Raw genomic sequence first — 18,528 nt, 5'->3', positions numbered from 1 at the left:
TCAACATAATCTCCTTGAATATTTATACACTTGTTCCAAAGGGCTACAAGCTTTTTTATTCTAGCTGCGAAGAACTCTTTATCTTGATGCTTGAACCAATTTCCCACAAACTTTTTCACGTCCTCGTTGTCCTGGAACCTCTTCCCACGTAATGCCTCCTTCAGTGCACAAAACAAATGGAAATCACTTGGTGCTAAATCAGGACCGTCAGGGGGAAGAGGCAGTACTTCCCAGCCTATTTTGTCGATGGTTTCACGGGTTAGTTGAGCAATATGGGGTCATGCGTTGTCTTGCTGGAGAATCACACCTCTGATATCCACGACGTCTTCCTCTCATGGCTCGCTTTACCTTGTTTAAAAGCCAATCCGAGTGGTATTGCCTGTTCACTGTACGCTGCTTTTCGAGATAATTACGGAAAAATGGACCTTCAGCATCTCAAAACGCTGTCAACATGACTTTTCCTGCTGATGCTTGGGTTTTGAATTTTTTCTTGACACGTGAGTTGGGGTGCTTCCACTCCATGCTTTGTCTTTTTGATTCTACCTCACAATGGTGAACCCACGATTCATCAAAAGTTAAAATTTTGTTGAGGAAGTGCTCACCATCTCTTTTATAAAGTTCCTTTAGCTCTGTGCACACGCTCAACCTTGTTTCGTTGTGTAGCCATTTCAACTCCTTTGGGACACACCTTGCACATGTTTTGCGGTGCTTCAGCTTGTTACAGATAATGTTATGAACTGTACGACTTGAGCCTCATCAACTATGATTTCCACAGTCGCACGGCGCCGGCACGAATAATGTCATCAATTCGACTTTCAAGTGAGGGAGTTGAAACTGCAACTGGTCGGCCAGAACTGGGTTCGTCAGTCACTGAGTCGCGACAATTTTTGAACTGCTCTAACGACTTGTAAAAATTTGCACGATTCATACAACCTTAACCATAAACTTTAGACCTTCTACAGTATATATTCACTGGTTTCTCGCCTTCAGCGAGTAAAAAACGAATAACAGAACGTTGTTCAACTAATGGGGACGTTTCAAGCGGACTATCCATCTTGAAATGTATTTTTGAGGTTATAAACAAAACCATGTTGATACATCAGCTGATCAGGACTCATCTCAGTGATGACAACTTAAAGCTATAAAAGAACCACACTTGCCCTACTAACACTTTTTTCCCCAGACCAATTTATCTCTTTAATTATTGAATGACCCTCGTATTTTAATAGTGTGCTCTGACTGGTTGGATTCAGGAGGACGAGAGGAGGAAGTGAACGTAAGAAATAATGTAATTTGACACCATTTTTACATGTCATTTTAATACTTCTTTCACATGATTATTCTGCAGTCCACAATTAAATGCCTGGTTCATCGAACCGCCTTTAATCTACTTCGCTACCGTTCCACTCTCAATACTTAAATCTCTCCTTGCAAGCTCTGATTTTTATTATATTATGGTGATCATTTCTCTCTATTTAGGTGAGTGCCAATTAATTATTTTCGCGTTCAGAGGGGAAAGTTGTTGATTGAATTTTTTTGTGAAAATACTACCACAACAAAAAAATGCCTTTGTTTTAATGATTGCCGCCGCAATTCGTATATAATATCAGTGCCACTCTCTCCCTTATTTCATGATACTACAAAATGAGCTGCTCTTCTCTGAACTTTTTCGATATTCCCTTTCATTCCTATTTGATGTAGATCCCACATCATGCATTAATACTCCAGAAGAAGACGGAGAAGCATGTTGTTGTTGTGGTCTTCAGTCCTGAGACTGGTTTGATGCAGCTCTCCATGCTACTCTATCCTGTGCAAGCTTCTTCATCTCCCACTACCTACTTCAGCCTAGATCCTTCTGAATCTGCTTAGTGTATTCATCTCTTGGTCTCCCTCTACGATTTTTACCCTCCACGATGCCCTCCAGTACTAAATTGGTGATCCCTTGATGCCTCAGAACATGTCCTACCAACCGATCCCTTCTTCTAGTTAAGTTGTGCTACAGACTTCTCTTCTCCCCAATCCTATTCAGTACCTCCTCGTTAGGTATATGATCTACCCATCTAATTTTCAGCATTCTTCTGTAGCACCACATTTCGAAAGCTTCTATTCTCTTCTTGTCCAAACTAGTTATCGTCCATGTTTCACTTCCATACAAATACTTTCAGAAACGACTTCCTGACACTTAAATCAATACTCGATGTTAACAAATTTATCTTCTTCAGAAACGCTTTCCTTGCCATTGCCAGTCTACATTTTATATCCTCTCTACTTCGTCCATCATCATTTATTTTGCTCTCCAAGTAGCAAACCTCCTTTACTACTTTAAGTGTCTCATTTCCTAACCTCATTCTCTCAGCATCACCCGACTTAATTGTCCGCAGCTCGTGCTCGTGCGGTAGCATTCTCGTTTCCCGCGCCCGGGTACCCGGGTTCGATTCGGGCGTGGTCAGGGATTTTATCTGCCTCGTGATGACTGGGTGTTGTGTGATGTCCTTAGGTTAGTTAGGTTTAAGTAGTTCTAAGTTCTAGGGGACTGATGACCATAGATGTTAAGTCCCACAGTGCTCAGAGCCATTTTTGAACCCGACTTAATTCGACTACATTCCATTATCCTCCTTTTGCTTTTGTTGATGTTCTTCTTATACCCTCCTTTCAAGACACTGTCCATTCCGTTCAACTGCTCTTCCAAGTCCTTTGCTGTCTCTGACCTCAAAGTTTTCATTTCTTCTCCATGGATTTTAATACCTACTCCGAACCTTTCTTTTGTTTCCTTTACTGCTTGCTCAAGATACAGATTGAATAACATCGGGGAGAGGCTACAACCCTGTCTCACTCCCTTCCCAACCACTGCTTCCCTTTCATGTCCCTCGACTCTTATAACTGCCATCTGGTTTCTGTACAAATTATAAAAAGCCTTTTGCTCCCTGTATTTTACCCCTGCTACCTTCAGAATTTGAAAGAGAGTATTCCAGTCAACATTGTCAAAAGCTTTCTCTAAGTCTACAAATGCTAGAAACGTAGGTTTGCCTTTCCTTAATCTTTCTTCTAAGATACATCGGAAAGTCAATATTGCCTCACGTGTTCAAACATTTCTACGGAATCCAAAGTGATCTTCCCCGAGGTCGGCTTCTACCAGTTTTTCCATTCGTCTGTACGGAATTCGCGTTAGTATTTTGCAGCTGTGACTTATTAAACTGATATTTCGGTAATTTTCACATCTGTCAACACCTGCTTTGTTTGGGATTGGAATTATTATATTCTTCTTGAAGTCTGAGGGAATTTCGCCTGTCTCATACAATTTGCTCACCGGATGGTAGAGTTTCGTCAGGACTGGCTCTCCCAAGGCTGTCAGTAGTTCTAATGGAATGTTGTCTAATCTCGGGGCCTTTTTTCGACTTGGGTCTTTCAGTGCTCTGTCAAAATTTTCACGCAGTATCATATCTCCCATTTCACCTTCATCTACCTCCTCTTCCATTTCCATAATATTGTCCTCAAGAACATCGCCTCTGTATAGACCCTCTATATACTCCTTCGACCTTTTGTGCTTTCCCTTCTTTGCTTGGAACTGGGTTTTCATCTGAGCTCTTGATATTCGTGCAAGTGGCACTCTTTTCTCCAAAGGTCTCTTTAATTTTCCTGTAGCCAGTATCTATCTTACCTCTCGTGAGATAAGCCTCTACATCCTTACATTTGTCCTCTAGCCATCTCAGCCATTTTACACTTCCTGTCGATCTCATTTTTGCGGCGTTTGTATTCCTTCTTGCCTGCTTCACTTACTGCATTTTTGTATTTTCTTCTTTCATCAATCAAAATCAGTATCTCTTCTGTTACCCAAGGATTTCTACTAGCCCTCGTCTTTTAACCTACTTGATCCTCTGCTGCCTTCGCTATTTCCTTCCTCAAAGCTACCCATTCTTCTTCTATTGTATTTCTTTGCCCCATTCCTGTAAATTGTTCCCTTATGCTCTCCCTGAAACTCTGTACAACCTCTGGTTCTTTCTGTTTATCCAGGTCCCATCTGCTTAAATTCCCGGTCCCCGCCCGGAGATCCGAATGGGGGACTATTTGACCTCCGGAATATTTTTCCCAAGAGGACGCCATCATCATTTAATCATACAGTAAAGCTGCATGCCCTCGGGAAAAATTACGGCTGTAGTTTTCCCTTGCTTTCAGCCGTTCGCAGTGCCAGCACAGCAAGGCCGTTTTGGTTAGTGTTACAAGGCCAGATCAGTCTATCATCCAGACTGTTGTCCCTGCAACTACTGAAAAGGCTGCTGCCCTCTTCAGGAAACACACGTTTGTCTGGCTTCTCAACAGATACCCCTCCGTTGTGGTTGCACCTACGGTACGGCTATCTGTGTCGTTGAGGCACGCAAGCCTCCCCACCAACGGCAAGGTCCATGGCTCATGGGGGGGGGGGGGGGAGGAGAAGCATAGTGTAGGCAATAGCAATTGGTTTGTTTCCATCATCTTGGATATTTCATACTGACCTATAATTCGCTGGAGATAAGGGATACTGCACTGTGATTGGTTAGTAACAGAGGGAAGGGAGGTTGGTTTTAATTTTCCACTAATGCAATTGGTGTATTTCCTCTCTCTTGAATTTTTTTCATGCTGCCTAATGATTAGGCGAAGATAAGGAGGGGGCGTGGCTTCCTATGGGTAAGGATGATGTTGTCTCTGATAACAGTGATTATGCCACTGATGTCACTGATAACGTCATGAATTAAAGATAGTAGATGAAATCGTACATGACGTCACCAACGGGGATTATGACGTCACTTTTCAAGTTTGGGGGGGATACTGTAGCACAGTGTTCCAGGATCGCCATACCTTCGCTAATCTGAAGAAACAGTGATATCCATAATTACAATACTAGACAAAAAAACACCTTTCATCACTATTCACTAAAATTGACCGTACCCCAGAGACTGATGAATTATTCTATACAAAATATTTGACCACTTAATCAGTGATAGTAAATGTGTGACGTATAGCACAGCGAAATTTTAAAGCGAGCTGAGAAAATACCTTCTTGCAGTTTCTTGGACTCCACAGACCAATATAAGTTAAGAACTATTAGCTTATTTGGCAGTAGTGCAAAAGCGACGCATGCGTGCTTGCTTTCTCATCCTATTTTTATTGCTTTTAGTTATATGAACTGAGCCGTAAATCGCCATCCGGGAACCACATTTGAATAGCGTTTATGTTAATATTTTGTCAACTGATGCGTACCACGTCATTACGATGTAACTAACTGAGCCTAAAGAGCCATCTACAAGACCTTTTAGAGAAGACACAACATATAATGTTTATTACATGTTTCTGCACAATGAACATTTCCTTGCTCGATGAATAGGTTAACCATAATATGATACCATAAGGCTCCGTGAGAGCCGTCTCCCAACTGGCTGTGACCTCAGCATTGGGTGACGGGTGGGTTTCCACCTTCATCGCCTCCACAGCTGACGCAGTGCTCGTCACACGTGACGGGATACAGTGCCAATTAGCGAGCGAAGTTTCTGTGTTGGTGTTGGCTTCAGGCGTCTCGTGGCAGCCCGTACTTCGATGTCCACCTTCTTTGTATGTGCAGATGCGGTTCATACATAAGAAGCGTACTTGGCAGCAGAAACACACAGAGCTATAACTGACGTCTACAAAGACCATGTGTCAGTACCCTTGTCCTGCTCGCCAGTTACCTAATAGTATCTTTGCTAAAACAGACTTAAGCTTTGGTGTTAATGAAGTGTTCTTAAACTGCAAGGGTGCGATCCTGGGTCACATGCACTATCCGTGTCATACAGATATCTAAACTGTGTGTCAAGGAATTACACTACGTGCACTCGTCATATATCGGGACTTGTGCGCCTACACAACGCTTCTAACAAAAAAGAGGCAATTAATAACTAGTGATCCGTGCATACAATTATACATTCCAGATTATTTCCCAATAACAAACCCATTGACGAGTATGTTTTGGGTTTTATTTCCAGCTTCCTAATATTTAAAGTGCTGATTAACACTTAAACAAAGTTCCTAGAGAAATGAAATCGAAAGAAACAGATCGCCGAAATCCTGAGGAACTGTAATTCGAAATCGGATACCAGTTGTGACTATTAAGAAAGAAGTTGATAACATGCTAAAAATTGCAGAAACCGGTAAAATGCGTGTAAAGTTTCAGATGGGTTCTTCACTGCCTCGTGTGGTCATTGACAGCATTTTTTGACGATTGGAACTGAGACAGAACGAGAGTCCTTATCTGCAAAACACGCGGTTAGTTCCGTAAGCCACAACTCGTAGTCTTCAACTTTTGATCCTCCCTGTGGTTGACAACGGTGCTATATATTAGCAATGAAATGTAGCGTCTCCGATACTACAAAAACCCGAAGCGCAGCTGCTTCACTATTACTCTCGCAGTTGCTATCTCGCATCTAGCTCGTCCAACGCGAGACGACGCCGACGCGAGTTCTGATTGCTCCATACATTTGTCCCTTTGCAGACAGATACAGTTTGGCTGCTCAGTATTTTCAGCAACACGTCACACGGCATTTGCGCTCAGACGTCACCGTTGTTATCAGATGTGCCGTGTGTATCGTGCCTAACCAGTCGTGTGGTTAGAAATTACAGCAGCCACTTTCTTTGTCAGATAGATCACAACTCCCCCCTCCCCCCCTCCTCTCTCTATCTATAGCATGGTAAGAACTATTCACGCACTCTCTCAGGCCTAGTGCTATTATAGGTTCGATGTAAGCACCATTTGTATGTTTTTATCTTGAGACTGTCTCTAGTACAGGTCTCTCTTATGTACGGTGTGTTAATTGCTATGGATTTTTTGTCAGCGTAGGCTGCTCTCGGCGCTCAGTAAGTAATGCAACACATATTTTCTCGGCCAGTCTTGGTTGAAAAAATGCGGAATTTGTTGTGGGTCATCGTAGAATATTCTCGCTTGAGCCTCTATAGTTTCATGAAATTCAGATAGGCGGCGCTATACGTAACCTTCAAAATGGCGTCTGTAAGGGAGGTGCGTTCCAAGCAGAGACCTGTGACTGAGTTTCTTATGGAGGCAAACTAGAGCATCGAAGATATTCATAGGCGCTTGCAGAATATCTACGGAGATCTGGCAGTGAACAAAAGCTGGATGAGTCGTTGGGCGAGGTATCTGTTCCCATCGCAACAAGGTCGCGATAACCTGTCCGATCTCCCACCTGCGGGCCGGCCGCACACAGCTGTGTCTCCTGCAGCGTAGGAACGTGCGGACACTCTCATTCGAGGTGATCGACGAATCATCAAGCACCTCACTGCTCAACTGGGCGTCTCTATTGGTAGTGGCGACACACTCGTCAACAAGTTGGGAGCACTCGAAGGTTTGTTGATGCTGGGTTCCTTGCCACCTAACAGAAGATCATAAAGAGCAACGAAGGACTATCTGTGCGGGATTGTTCGTGCTTTGTAAGGCTAACTGTGACAATTTTGTATCGAACGTCGTCAGAGGCGATGAAACATGAGATCTTCATTTCAAACCGGAAATTAAACGGCAATCTATGGAGTGATGCCACGCCATCTCTCCTCCGAATAAAATGTTCAAAGCCACACCGTCATCCAGTAGAGTCATGGCGACGGTCTTCAGGAACTCTGAAGGAGTTATTCTGTTCGATGTCCTCCCACATGGTGCAACTATCATCTCTGAAGTGGATTGAGCTACCCTCAGGAACCTGAAGGAACGACTTCAGCATGTTCGTCGCCACAAAAATGCAAACGACTTCTCCTTCTCCATGACAGCACAAGGCCTCACACAAGTCTGCGCATCCGAAAGGAGTTCGCTCACAAAGCTTCATTGGACTTTTCTTCCTCATCCACTCTACAGCCCGGATCTTGCACCTTCTGACTTCCTTCCGTCTGGCCCAGTGAAGGTTGTACTCGTTGGGAAGCAGTATGTGGATGCTGGGGGGGGGAGGGGGTTATTAATGCAGCAAAATGTTGCCTCCGACGTCGACCAGTGGAGTGGCACCATATGGGCATACAGGCTCTGCAAGTAAGGTGGAGTAATGCTGTCGCATTGAATACAGATTATGTTGAAAAATACAGTTTTGTAGCCAAAACAACGGGGAATAATATGGTAGGTTGCTGGTGTTTGACTTCAGGTGTTTACCATCGTAATACATCCAGGTAACAAAAGTCATGGGATAGTGATAAGCACATATCGCTTACACAAGGTATAAAAGGGCAGTGCGTTGGTGGAGCTATCATTTGTATTCAGGTGATTCATGTGAATATGTTTCCGGCGGGATTATGGAGGCATGACGGGAATTAACAGGTTTTCAACCCGTAATAGTAGTTTGAGCTAGACGCATTGTACATTCCATTTCGGAAATCGATAGGAAATTCTATATTTCGAGATGCTTAATGTCAAGAGCGTGCGAGAATACCTAATTTCAAGCATAATCTCTTATCACGCTCAATGTTGTGGACCCTAGATGAGTAGATAACCGCGGACTCGTCAGATGAGTCCCGATTTCAGTTGGTAAAAGCTGATTGTAGGGTTCGAGTCTGGCACAGACCCCATGAAGCCATGTATCCAAGTTGGCAACAAGAGCACTGAGCAAGGTAGTGGTCCCTCCATAATGTTGTGGACTGTGTTTACCTGGAATAGACTGAGTCCTTTTGGTCCAAATGAACCGATCATTGATTGGAAATGATTATATTAGCCTCCTTGGAAAACGTTTGCAGTCATTCATGGACTTCGTGTTCCCTAACAACGATGGAATTTTAATGCATGATAATACGCCATGTCACCCACCCAACCTGCAGCATTATTCTGTAGCGCCACATTTCAAAAGGCGCTATTCTCTTGTTGTCTGAACTGTTTATTGTCTGCGTTTCACTTCTGTAAATGGCTAAAGTCCAGTTTGGGGCACGATTAAGTGGGAAGTGCCTCAGGGACAGTGTTGTGCCCACTGTAAGTTTCTTTTATATATATAACATGCTTTCTACTGATACTAGCCTGATAGTGAATGATATTGACTGCAACATAGTACAGTTCAAGGCATACGTTCATGACTTGTAGAACGTATAATGTTGCTAAATCACTGTAAGACTCAGTTTTTACAATTCCTATCGCACAGTTCGGCTAAAGACACATTTAGATTACACTGAATGAGGGTATGGTTAACGACTGAACACTCCAGATTCGTACGTGTTCAGATAGATGGCAGTCCCGTGTTCAAGATCCTGCTGAAGACCTGAATGCTGCTATATTTACCATTCTCACAATATCTGTAATAGGTGGCAGTCCGACATGAAAATTAGTCTCCGTCCCCCACTGTCATTCGGTTATGATAAAAGTGTTATATTCTGGGGTAGCTCTTCCAATTCACAAAGGGTACTTCTGTCTCAGAAACAGGCAGTTCGAGCAATATGTGGTGTAAGTTAACAAACTTATTGCCGATTCCTGTTCTGGAGTCTGGCAATTCTGGAATTGGGCATCCAATATGTATTTCCTTTAGTGTCATTTATTGTTAACAGTATTAACTTATTTCAAGAATTAGCAACTTTCGCTCATTTAATGCTAAACTGTACTTTCATGTCTAAACTGAAGAATTTCCTCATGGCTCATTTCTATTCTACAGGGGAATTTCCGAAAAAATAAATTAAGGTAATTCCTGTTTTATACTGTTGACTCTGCTAATACATACTCAGTAGCTTGTCGTCTGTATAAGATTCATGTAAATTTTATTTTATCTGTTATAAACGTTTCTGATGTTAATTTCATGTACTGACTTGTTCCGTGACTATGGAGACTGGCTCCTCAATTTGGTCGTACAGAACTAGACGAGTAAATAAGATAGACAAATAAAATGAAAAAGGTACCTCCAAAAAAGGCTCTCTACTGCTTAAAATTATATTCCACATTGGTGAATTTTTGTTTCTCAGAAGCGCTTTTCTTGTTTGTATTGTAAACCGTCTAAATTTCGTCACTTATGTTGCTGCCCAAATAATAAACCTTATCTGCTACTTTTGCTGTCAAATTTTTTAATCTAATTCATTCTCTCATCACAGCTTGAATTAAAGCAACTTTTTGCGTTACCTTTTATTTTACTGTGGTTTAAGTTCACCTTCAGCCTCTTTTCAAGACACAGCCCATTCCGTTATCTTCCAGGTCCTTTGGCGTCTGTGACGGAATTGAAATATTATCAGCAAACGGCAAAGGTGAAATAATTGACATATTGTCAATGGAGATTGCGTGATTTATTGATTTGACAGTCTGATGATGACCCCTGGCACCGTTCACTTCATTCAGAATTGGTTTTGTGACTTTGATGTAAGAATACAAAAGGAAATCGCCTAAAAGTTTTAATTTATTCTCACTGAATTTTAGTTGTCTTTTCATGTATATTTTTGGTTTCTGTATAAATTGCACAAATTATAGATTGGATAACATCTGCAATAGACTACATATCAGTCTCACTCCCTTCTCAAATAATGCTTTCTTTGCATGCGCTTCGATTATTATAGCTGCAGTCTGATTTTTGTATGACTAGTAGCTCGCCTTTCGCTTCGTGTCTTTCGTGCCAACCTGCTCCAAATCTATAGTGAAAGAATCCGTTGTAGGGTTAATGGTATTCTGTACTCAGGGAGGCATTGAGCATGAGAATTAAGCGTTCATTAGTATGCGTAAGATTATTTATATTTCTGTCAGTGTATAAAAAATAGTGCAGATGATCTGTAGTTTAACACATTTCAAATGTATATCATCGAGAAGGAGTAAAAAACATTGAATCGTAATGCACAACTAATTCAGTAAATCGATGAATGAATGCCTTTTTTTCGGGATTGTAGTTCAACTTTGCTTGGGTGATCCTTTTGTAATGAAGTGCAATAACCCTTCGAATATTTTCATTGTAATGTTGTTTTTTGTTTTATTACTTCTCCAGCAAACATAACATATAACTTTTTACAAACTTTACTACAAACTTACTAAAATCTTGAAAATCAGTAAAATATGCTTTTAGTTGACACTGCCGCAATACAAAGGCTGGAACAAGACTCACACTGCAGCTCACTAAATCTGCACTAAAATCGAGTTGTGGTGACCTCTGCCACTGCCTTATTTATAACATTCAATAAATGAAATGTTTTTCATATATTTTTAGTTCTTAAACATGATTAAACCTACAATTAAAATCATGCTTTTACATAAGTTCATATTTAAAAAATGTTTTACAAAAAAAAGAAAACACTGACCATACAGTTTAAACGAAATTGAACATGTTTTCTGTACGAAATTTCATCCATTACGTAACGTTAACAATTGGTTTCAAAAGAAGTTAATTTTATTTTTAGCCGCAAAACCGATTATCTTGGAAACGTTTATCGTGAATCTTGATTTAAGACTGGACATTGTTCAGCTGTCATTTCTAGGGTAAACAGTTTACAAAGGCGATTTCAGGAACTGATGGCACGCAGATTCTTTTCAATCTTTCTACGTATGTAAACTTCCGTAAAATAATGAATTGCAAGCCAAAAATATGCCTACATGACCATAAAATAATTATAAACTTATATCCAAGTGCAAACAAGATTGAATATCGAGAGTGAAATTTTCACTCTGCAGCAGAGTGTGCGCTGATAAGAAACTTCATAGCAGGTTAAAACTGTGCGCCGGACCCAGACTCGAACTGCTTTGCCTCTCACAGGCAAGTGCTCTACCAACTGAGCTATCCAAGTGTGACGCCTCGACCCCTCCTCATAGCTTTACTTCCGCTAGTACTTCGTCTCCTACCTTCTAAACTTCACAGAAGTTCTCTTGCAATGCTCCCAAATTCGAGCCTCGGTCCAGCACACAATTTTAATTTGCCAGGAAGTTCCATATCAGCGCACACTCCATTGCAGAGTGAAAATTTCATTCTCGAAACACCCAGCAGGCTGTGGCAAAGCCATGTCTCCGCAATATCCTTTCTTCCAGTAGTGATAGTTCTGCAAGTTTTGCAGGAGAACTGTGAAGTTCCGAAGGTGGGAGATGAGGTACAGATGGAAGTAAAGCTGTGAAGACAGGTCATGAGTTGTGCTTGGATAGCTCAGTTGGCGCAGCAGTTGCCCACGAAAGGGAAAGGTCCCAGATTTCAGTTTCGGACCGGCACACGGCTTTAATCTACCGGGAAGTTTCAAGATTAGGAGTTAGCTACAGAATACGTGTTCTATAGGCGAGCAGTGTCTCGGTATGATTATCAGTCCTGGCAGCGTTAGTTTATTAAGGGGAGGTTTACTATCTTTGGCCCGAAAAAAGCATGTTCTTTGAGAATTTTTTTCTCGAGATGTGTTGTAGATATCAATGTCAAATTTAGTCAAAATGTTTATTGATATTTTTTCTACAAACTGGAATTTTTTCGACCGCAAATGTCGAAGAGCAAAGGTGGAAGTACCGTCGGAATGAAACAAAATTTCGATGTAGACCTCCACGCGCGGTATGTCACAGGTCAGCCGGCTCGTCTGAAATCAAAATTGAGTTGACGTTAGCGAAGTGTATAAGATCCTTTAGGAGTTGTACCTCGCTTACGTTATTTGGACCATAGGAAACAAAAATTTGAAAAAAATTGGTTTTTTTCATCGACTTTTCGACTTCGTCGGCCAAGTAAAAATATTTATAGTTGATGGATAGGAATAAAAGTGGTACAACTCCTAGAAAATTTAGTTAGCTTGGTCTGAAACAAAGAATCATGCCAATCGGTTCAGTAGATTTGAAGTTACCATACCGCGCGATAAAAAAAAGTCATTTCGAGAAAAATGCGTTTGAAGTTTTGACTACATATAAATGCAACATTATGCAACTTACGTTCAATCTGCTATTCCGGGTCTATAAACTAGTCCTTGCTCTTCCTCGTAGAGGGCGTTCTGCTCGATCTGGGCCATCCTGCACTGCTTCAGAGCCGCTCGTACCGGTGACAAGCGGTTTTCGGCCGCTTGAATCCGGTGGTCGTCCGATTGCTTGGCGAACTGCGTCGAATAGAGTCCCAGGGTGGCGTCCATCGTTGTCATGGTCTTCACAATTGCTGAATACCCTTCGTTGAAGCTGCTCGCTGCCAGAAAAGTCCCAGTCTCCACGGTCTTCGCACCAGAATGCAAATGCTTGGGGGCTAACTTCCAAACACACGCGTTCAAACTTACATTTGAATTTTGTGTGTTTCCTCTCAAGTACCGGTACAACAACTCGTCCTCCGAAAGAAAAAAACTGGTGCGTGAAAAAGGCCGATTTCAGGCAGGTGCATTTCTTTGTTCAGCCGCGAATAACAAACATTTCCGTTCCGTATTCGGAAAAACCGTTTCAGGGGTGGATTCTAAACACGTTTATGGATCAAAAAATGGAATTTAAAAAATCGATTTTTTGAACCAAAAGACAGTAAACCTCGCCTTAATGTTGTTTCCCGGTCTGCCAAGTAACAAGTGGAGACGCAGTAAGCAGCCGGTGCTCGTCGTGCGAAGGTGCACGTGAGGGTGCCGTGGCGCGGCGCGGCGCTGCACGTGGAGCTGCAGCCGTCTGTGGGCCTGGCATCGCCGGCGCTGGTGGTGGAGCGACGCCGCGGTCCCGTGCCGAATGCTTCGCAGCTGCGGGCCGCGGGCCGCCGGCTGTGCCACTACACGGGGCGCGTGCGGGGAATGGCCGGGTCCCGCGCCGCGCTCTCACTCTGCGACGGCCTGGTGAGCCAGCACACTCACTATGAAATAGCGTTGGGCAAGATATCACTAAGCGAATCAGAACTCACAGTTTTCGTAATATCAAATATCAGTATCTGGCTGTGATTTCCGTCAAATCTAGACTGCACGTCATTTTGTTTACGTTATTCATATTATCATGGAAGTCACAAGTTATTTCGACTCAAGAGCGATGTAAGTCATAAGCAACAACTACACAGCCCAGTCTTATTAATGTGAACATCTGTCAGAAGTTTGAATAGCAGCGCGGAAGTGCAGGAGAAGAGTCATTGAGGTTCTGGAAGGTACCGACAGCAGTGTGAAGCCTTACCGACTCCAGTGCCGTAGCTGCGCCAGGTTTTCCGGTTGGCGCTAAGAGCCCGGTCTACATCTACATCTACGCTCCACTAGCCACCAAGCGGTGTGTGGCGGATGGCACAATTCGCGCCAAAGTCATAATTCCCCCCCCCCCCCCCCCTTTCAGTTCCACTCGCGGATCGCGCGAGGGGTAAACTACTGTCTGAACGCCTCAGTACGAGCTCTAATTTCCCCTATCTTTGAATGGGGATCATTGCGTGATTTGAAAATTGGTGGTGATAATATATGCTCTACATCCTCGGTGAAGATCGAGTTTCGTAATTTAGTGAGCAGCCCCTTCTGTTTAGCGCATCGTCTATCTGCAAGTGAGTTCCACTTCAAACTTTCTATGAGATTTGTAACATTCTCGCGATGGCTAAATGTACCAGTCACAAATCTTGCCGCTCTTTGGATCTTCTCAATCTCTTGAATGAAACCCAACTGGTAAGGGTCCCATACAGACGAACAATACTCTAAGACTGGTTGAACTAACGTATTGTAAGCTATTTCCTTTGTTGAAGGACTGCAACGCTTCAGGATTCTACCAATAAACCGCAATCTAGAGCTCGCTTTCCCGTTACTTGTGTAATCTGATCATTCCATTTGAGATCATTTCGAATAGTCACACCCAGATACTTGACGGACGTTACCGTTTCCAAAGACTGGGCATTTATTTTGTACTCTTACATTAATGAGGTTTTCGTCTTGTTATACGCAGTAGGTTACACTTACTAATATTGATAGATAACCGTCAGTCGTTACACTACGCATTTATTTTCTGCAATTCCTCACTGATTTGTTCACAACTTTCATGTGATACTAGTTTCCTGTAGACTACAGCATCATCGGCAAACAGTCTAATACCGCTGTCAGTACCATCAACCAGATCGTTTATGTAAATCGTAAAAAGCAGTGGACCTATTACGCTGCCTTGGGGCACACCTGAAGTTACGCTTGTTTCTGGTAAAGTCGCCCCATTCAGGACGACATACTGCTCTCCGCCTGTTAGAAAACTTTCTATCCAACCACATATGTCATCGGATAGACCGTGAGCGCGCACTTTTTGGAGCAAACGACAGTGCGGAACTGAGTCGAACGCCTTTCGAAAGTCGAGGTGGTTCCACAGATTCTCGCCTGGGTTTAAATCCGTGGGGTTTGGTGGCTACGGAAGTACGGTAAACTCATCCTGGTGCTCTTCGAACAATGCACGTGGACTGCAAACTGTGGCCACGTTGCACTGTCCTGCTGGTAGATGACAACGTGCTGAGGAAAAACGAACTGTCTTTACGGGTGGGCACGGTCTCAAAGGATACATTCATAGTTGTCTAGCTCCATTGTGCCGTACAGCATGACGAGATCATCAAGGAATTCCACGAAAACGTCCTCCAGACCATAACGCTCCCCATTACAGTCTGGCCTCTTCCGACTGTTGCTGCAGAATGTTTGCTCCGATGGAGCATTAAATGTGATTCATTTTGAAAGGCCACTTGCTGCCGCTCAGTGGACATCCAGTTGAGGTATTGCCGTGAAAATTCCAGCCTTCGTCGCCCATGAACAGTAGTCAGCATGGGTGCATGAACCAGACTCCTGCTGCAGAGGCCCATACACTCCAACATTCACCGAACGATCGTTGAGGAGACGCTATTGGTAGCCCCTTGGTTCACCTGGGCAGCCAGTTGTCCAAAAGATGCACGCCTGTTCGTCCGTGCACATCTCCGCAGCTGTCGCTCACCTCTGTAATATATGGTCCCTGGTGCATCTGAGCTACTTCGGTGCCAGTTTTGAATAGCACCATATTGCCATGCACGGTATACTTTAACCACGGCGGCACACGTGACATAGTTCCATGATGATCCGATTGCGGAAGACCGTGCACTCTGCCTGATTCTGTCCGGCAAAAGAGGAATTCCAGAGTCTTCGTGCAGCAGACAAGCTAAATACAGCCTTGCACAGAGCGAGCCTCACAGCTCGGTTCTGCACCCATTGCAGCGCCGCTATGTTTGAGTCACTGCCGCGTACTCTTAACACTGGTCTGACCAGTGTTAGGTAAAGCATAATGCCGTGGTGCGGCGGGAGCGATGACAGTGGATTAAGAAGCGAATTCAGGGAGCGGATACATCGCATTCCTCTGTTTTCTGAGGTCAGGTGCCCAGATGAACCTTTGGTCAAGGATCACTCCGAGAAAATTCGCAGTCTTTGTCCATGGGATGGGGCCTCCCGTGATGGTTACAGGAGGGAGATCTGGCATCAGCTTCCTTCGTGTGAAGCCTCCTGCGCGTCTCTTAGTGGCATTGAATTTAAAGCGCCACTTCGTTACCCAGTCTCTCATTGCACCGCACCCGAGTTGTAGACGGCGTCACATTGGACGTTCATGCTGCGGATGAATAGCGTTGCATCGTCGGCGCAGAGTCAACTCTAAGCGTACAACACTTGGAACGTCGGCAGTCTACAGGAAGTGCAGCAAGGGTCCGAGCTCCGATCTCTGCCGTACCCCTGCACGTTATCTGCCGGTCAGTGGATGACCTATCGTCTGCCCTCACATGGAAGGTTCTCCCAGCAAGATAGGACCAAAGATGGATTACAAGTGATGTCGATATCACGTGCACAAATTGTGTGTACACGAGGCCGCCGTGCCACAAGGAGTCGAAGTCCTTGTAGACGTCGAGAAACACTTCCCCAAGGTGCTCCCTTGTTGTTTCCAGCGCCCTCATTGCCGGTTTCACCAGTCTCAGCAACTGGCGAGAGGTGAAATGGTCATCAGAAACTCAAACTGATAGACTACTATGACACTCTCTTGAGTGGAGTGGCGTGTAACATCAGCCTCCTAGCGTACAGCCTCTCGAAAACTTTCGAGAAGGACAGGAGTAGACTGATGGCCCAGTAGTGGCTGCCTGGCATTGGCCCAATTTTTGAGATAGGCACCACTTCCGTGTGTTTCCATGAGGAGGAGTAGATGCCCGCCCGAAGTAACCGATTGAAGATATCGGCTAGTGGCCGATGAATCCCCAGTGAATGGTTCTTTTCAGCATGTGGTTGACGCTGTCGATGCTTCCTGCCCTCCTGGGGTTCAGAGACTGGAGTAGAGCTGTGAGTTTTTTCTCTGTGATCGGCTATATGACGTCTTTTTTTGCCCAGGAAGGTGAACAGTTGCTCTTCAACCTGGCGGTTGTGGTTCTCGTCGACGACGTCGGCCACTGGCGTAAAGTGGTCTTCTAACGCGTCTGTCAGCACGCCGGCCTTGGCACCTGGCTCACAGACGAAGTCATCACCGACCTGCAGTGACGGAATGCGTTAACGGCCGCACAGGAACCTTTTGAGGACTCTCCACGCGCTGCTGTCGTCGGGGTTTATCGCGGGAACGTGGTCTGCCTAGTCCCGTTTCCTGTGCTCGTCTACAGCTACTTTAATCTGTTGCATCATGCGGCTGACGTGGTATTGCTTGTCTGGTTGGAGGTTGAACTGCCACTCACGGAACAGTCGGTTTCTCTGAGGGATTGCCACCAGTACGTGGGGCGTGAGAAGGCGTGAGGAGCCTTGTGGTCGTTGTGGTCGCCTTGGAGTGGCTTCGTCTGCTGCTTGTAGTTTTCTGTGGTTCAGAAAGGCCAGCACTACGTCAGCCCTCACTTTCGCTGGGTCAGATGCTTCATCCAGTAGGTCTATTACCGTTTGATAGCGCCCACTGTCCATTCATCAGTAGCTTGAATGACTGGCTGGCCGCGTTGCATCTGTCAGGTCCACGTCGAAGATCACAGGGACGTGGTTGAATAACAGGACTTCTCTTTTGGAGATCGTAGTTTTACCTATGCGATTCAGGTGGGCGACGTCGAACACGTCCACCAGATCTCTGTTGTTAGGGAAGATGGTAAGATCAAAGGGACCAATGGCTATGGCGTCGTTCCGGTGTGCAGCGCGAGATAGGCGACCCCCACTGGCGTAGGTGAGGCTAGAATTCCGTGTTCTTTGCGTTGAAATCGCCGGCAATGAGAAGTCGCCACTCCGTAAACAGCAGAGTGTCGAAGTCCACTTCCTGGGACTGTCCTTTCAACTGTCGATAGGTCATGAAAAAGACGTCTTTCTGGCAGAAGTGTCGACAGTCACCCCTATGGCTTCCAGCGAGGCAACCTCAGGCAGTATGACTTGGTGATGCCGCAGTGACGTTTTAACATAGATGGCCCTGTCACTTACCGTCATCGACATGTCAGTGTGGTAGCAAGTATAGTTGACTTCTGGTTTGAAGAAGGCTTCCTGTACGAGACAGTTGTCAACTGCCACGCCCCCTATGAATTGATGAAATTCGCCTTGCTGCAGCGAAAGATTTGCATTAAATGCATTTTATGTGCAGGCAGTAACATCATGTACGTCACTGTTATCCATGGTGTGTCTAGTTACTTGCAGGGCTGTCATTTTTGTGTCGATGAGGACTAGAAATTGATGCATGAGTTGGCTGGACTATAAGTTGATGCATGAGTTGTTTCAATGACCGCA

The 18,528-nt window shown here is 44.3% G+C and overlaps 1 protein-coding gene across 1 annotated transcript in view; it reads left to right on the top strand.

Annotated features, from left to right (window-relative positions):
* LOC126095631 (A disintegrin and metalloproteinase with thrombospondin motifs 7-like) overlaps positions 1–18,528 on the top strand; it is a gene marked incomplete at its 5' end in the record, with an annotated part of 619,647 nt that overhangs the window by 28,933 nt on the left and 572,186 nt on the right. The window contains one exon of the mRNA XM_049910395.1: positions 13,600–13,692. Coding sequence (XP_049766352.1) covers positions 13,600–13,692 — 93 coding nt within the window. The remainder of the gene's footprint in view (positions 1–13,599; positions 13,693–18,528) is intronic.

This window comes from Schistocerca cancellata, chromosome 8 (genome assembly GCF_023864275.1).
Source record: "Schistocerca cancellata isolate TAMUIC-IGC-003103 chromosome 8, iqSchCanc2.1, whole genome shotgun sequence".
NCBI classification, from domain to species: Eukaryota; Metazoa; Arthropoda; class Insecta; order Orthoptera; family Acrididae; genus Schistocerca; species Schistocerca cancellata.
The sequence above is the reverse complement of the archived record's forward strand: the minus strand, read 5'-3'. Positions and strand labels throughout refer to the sequence as shown.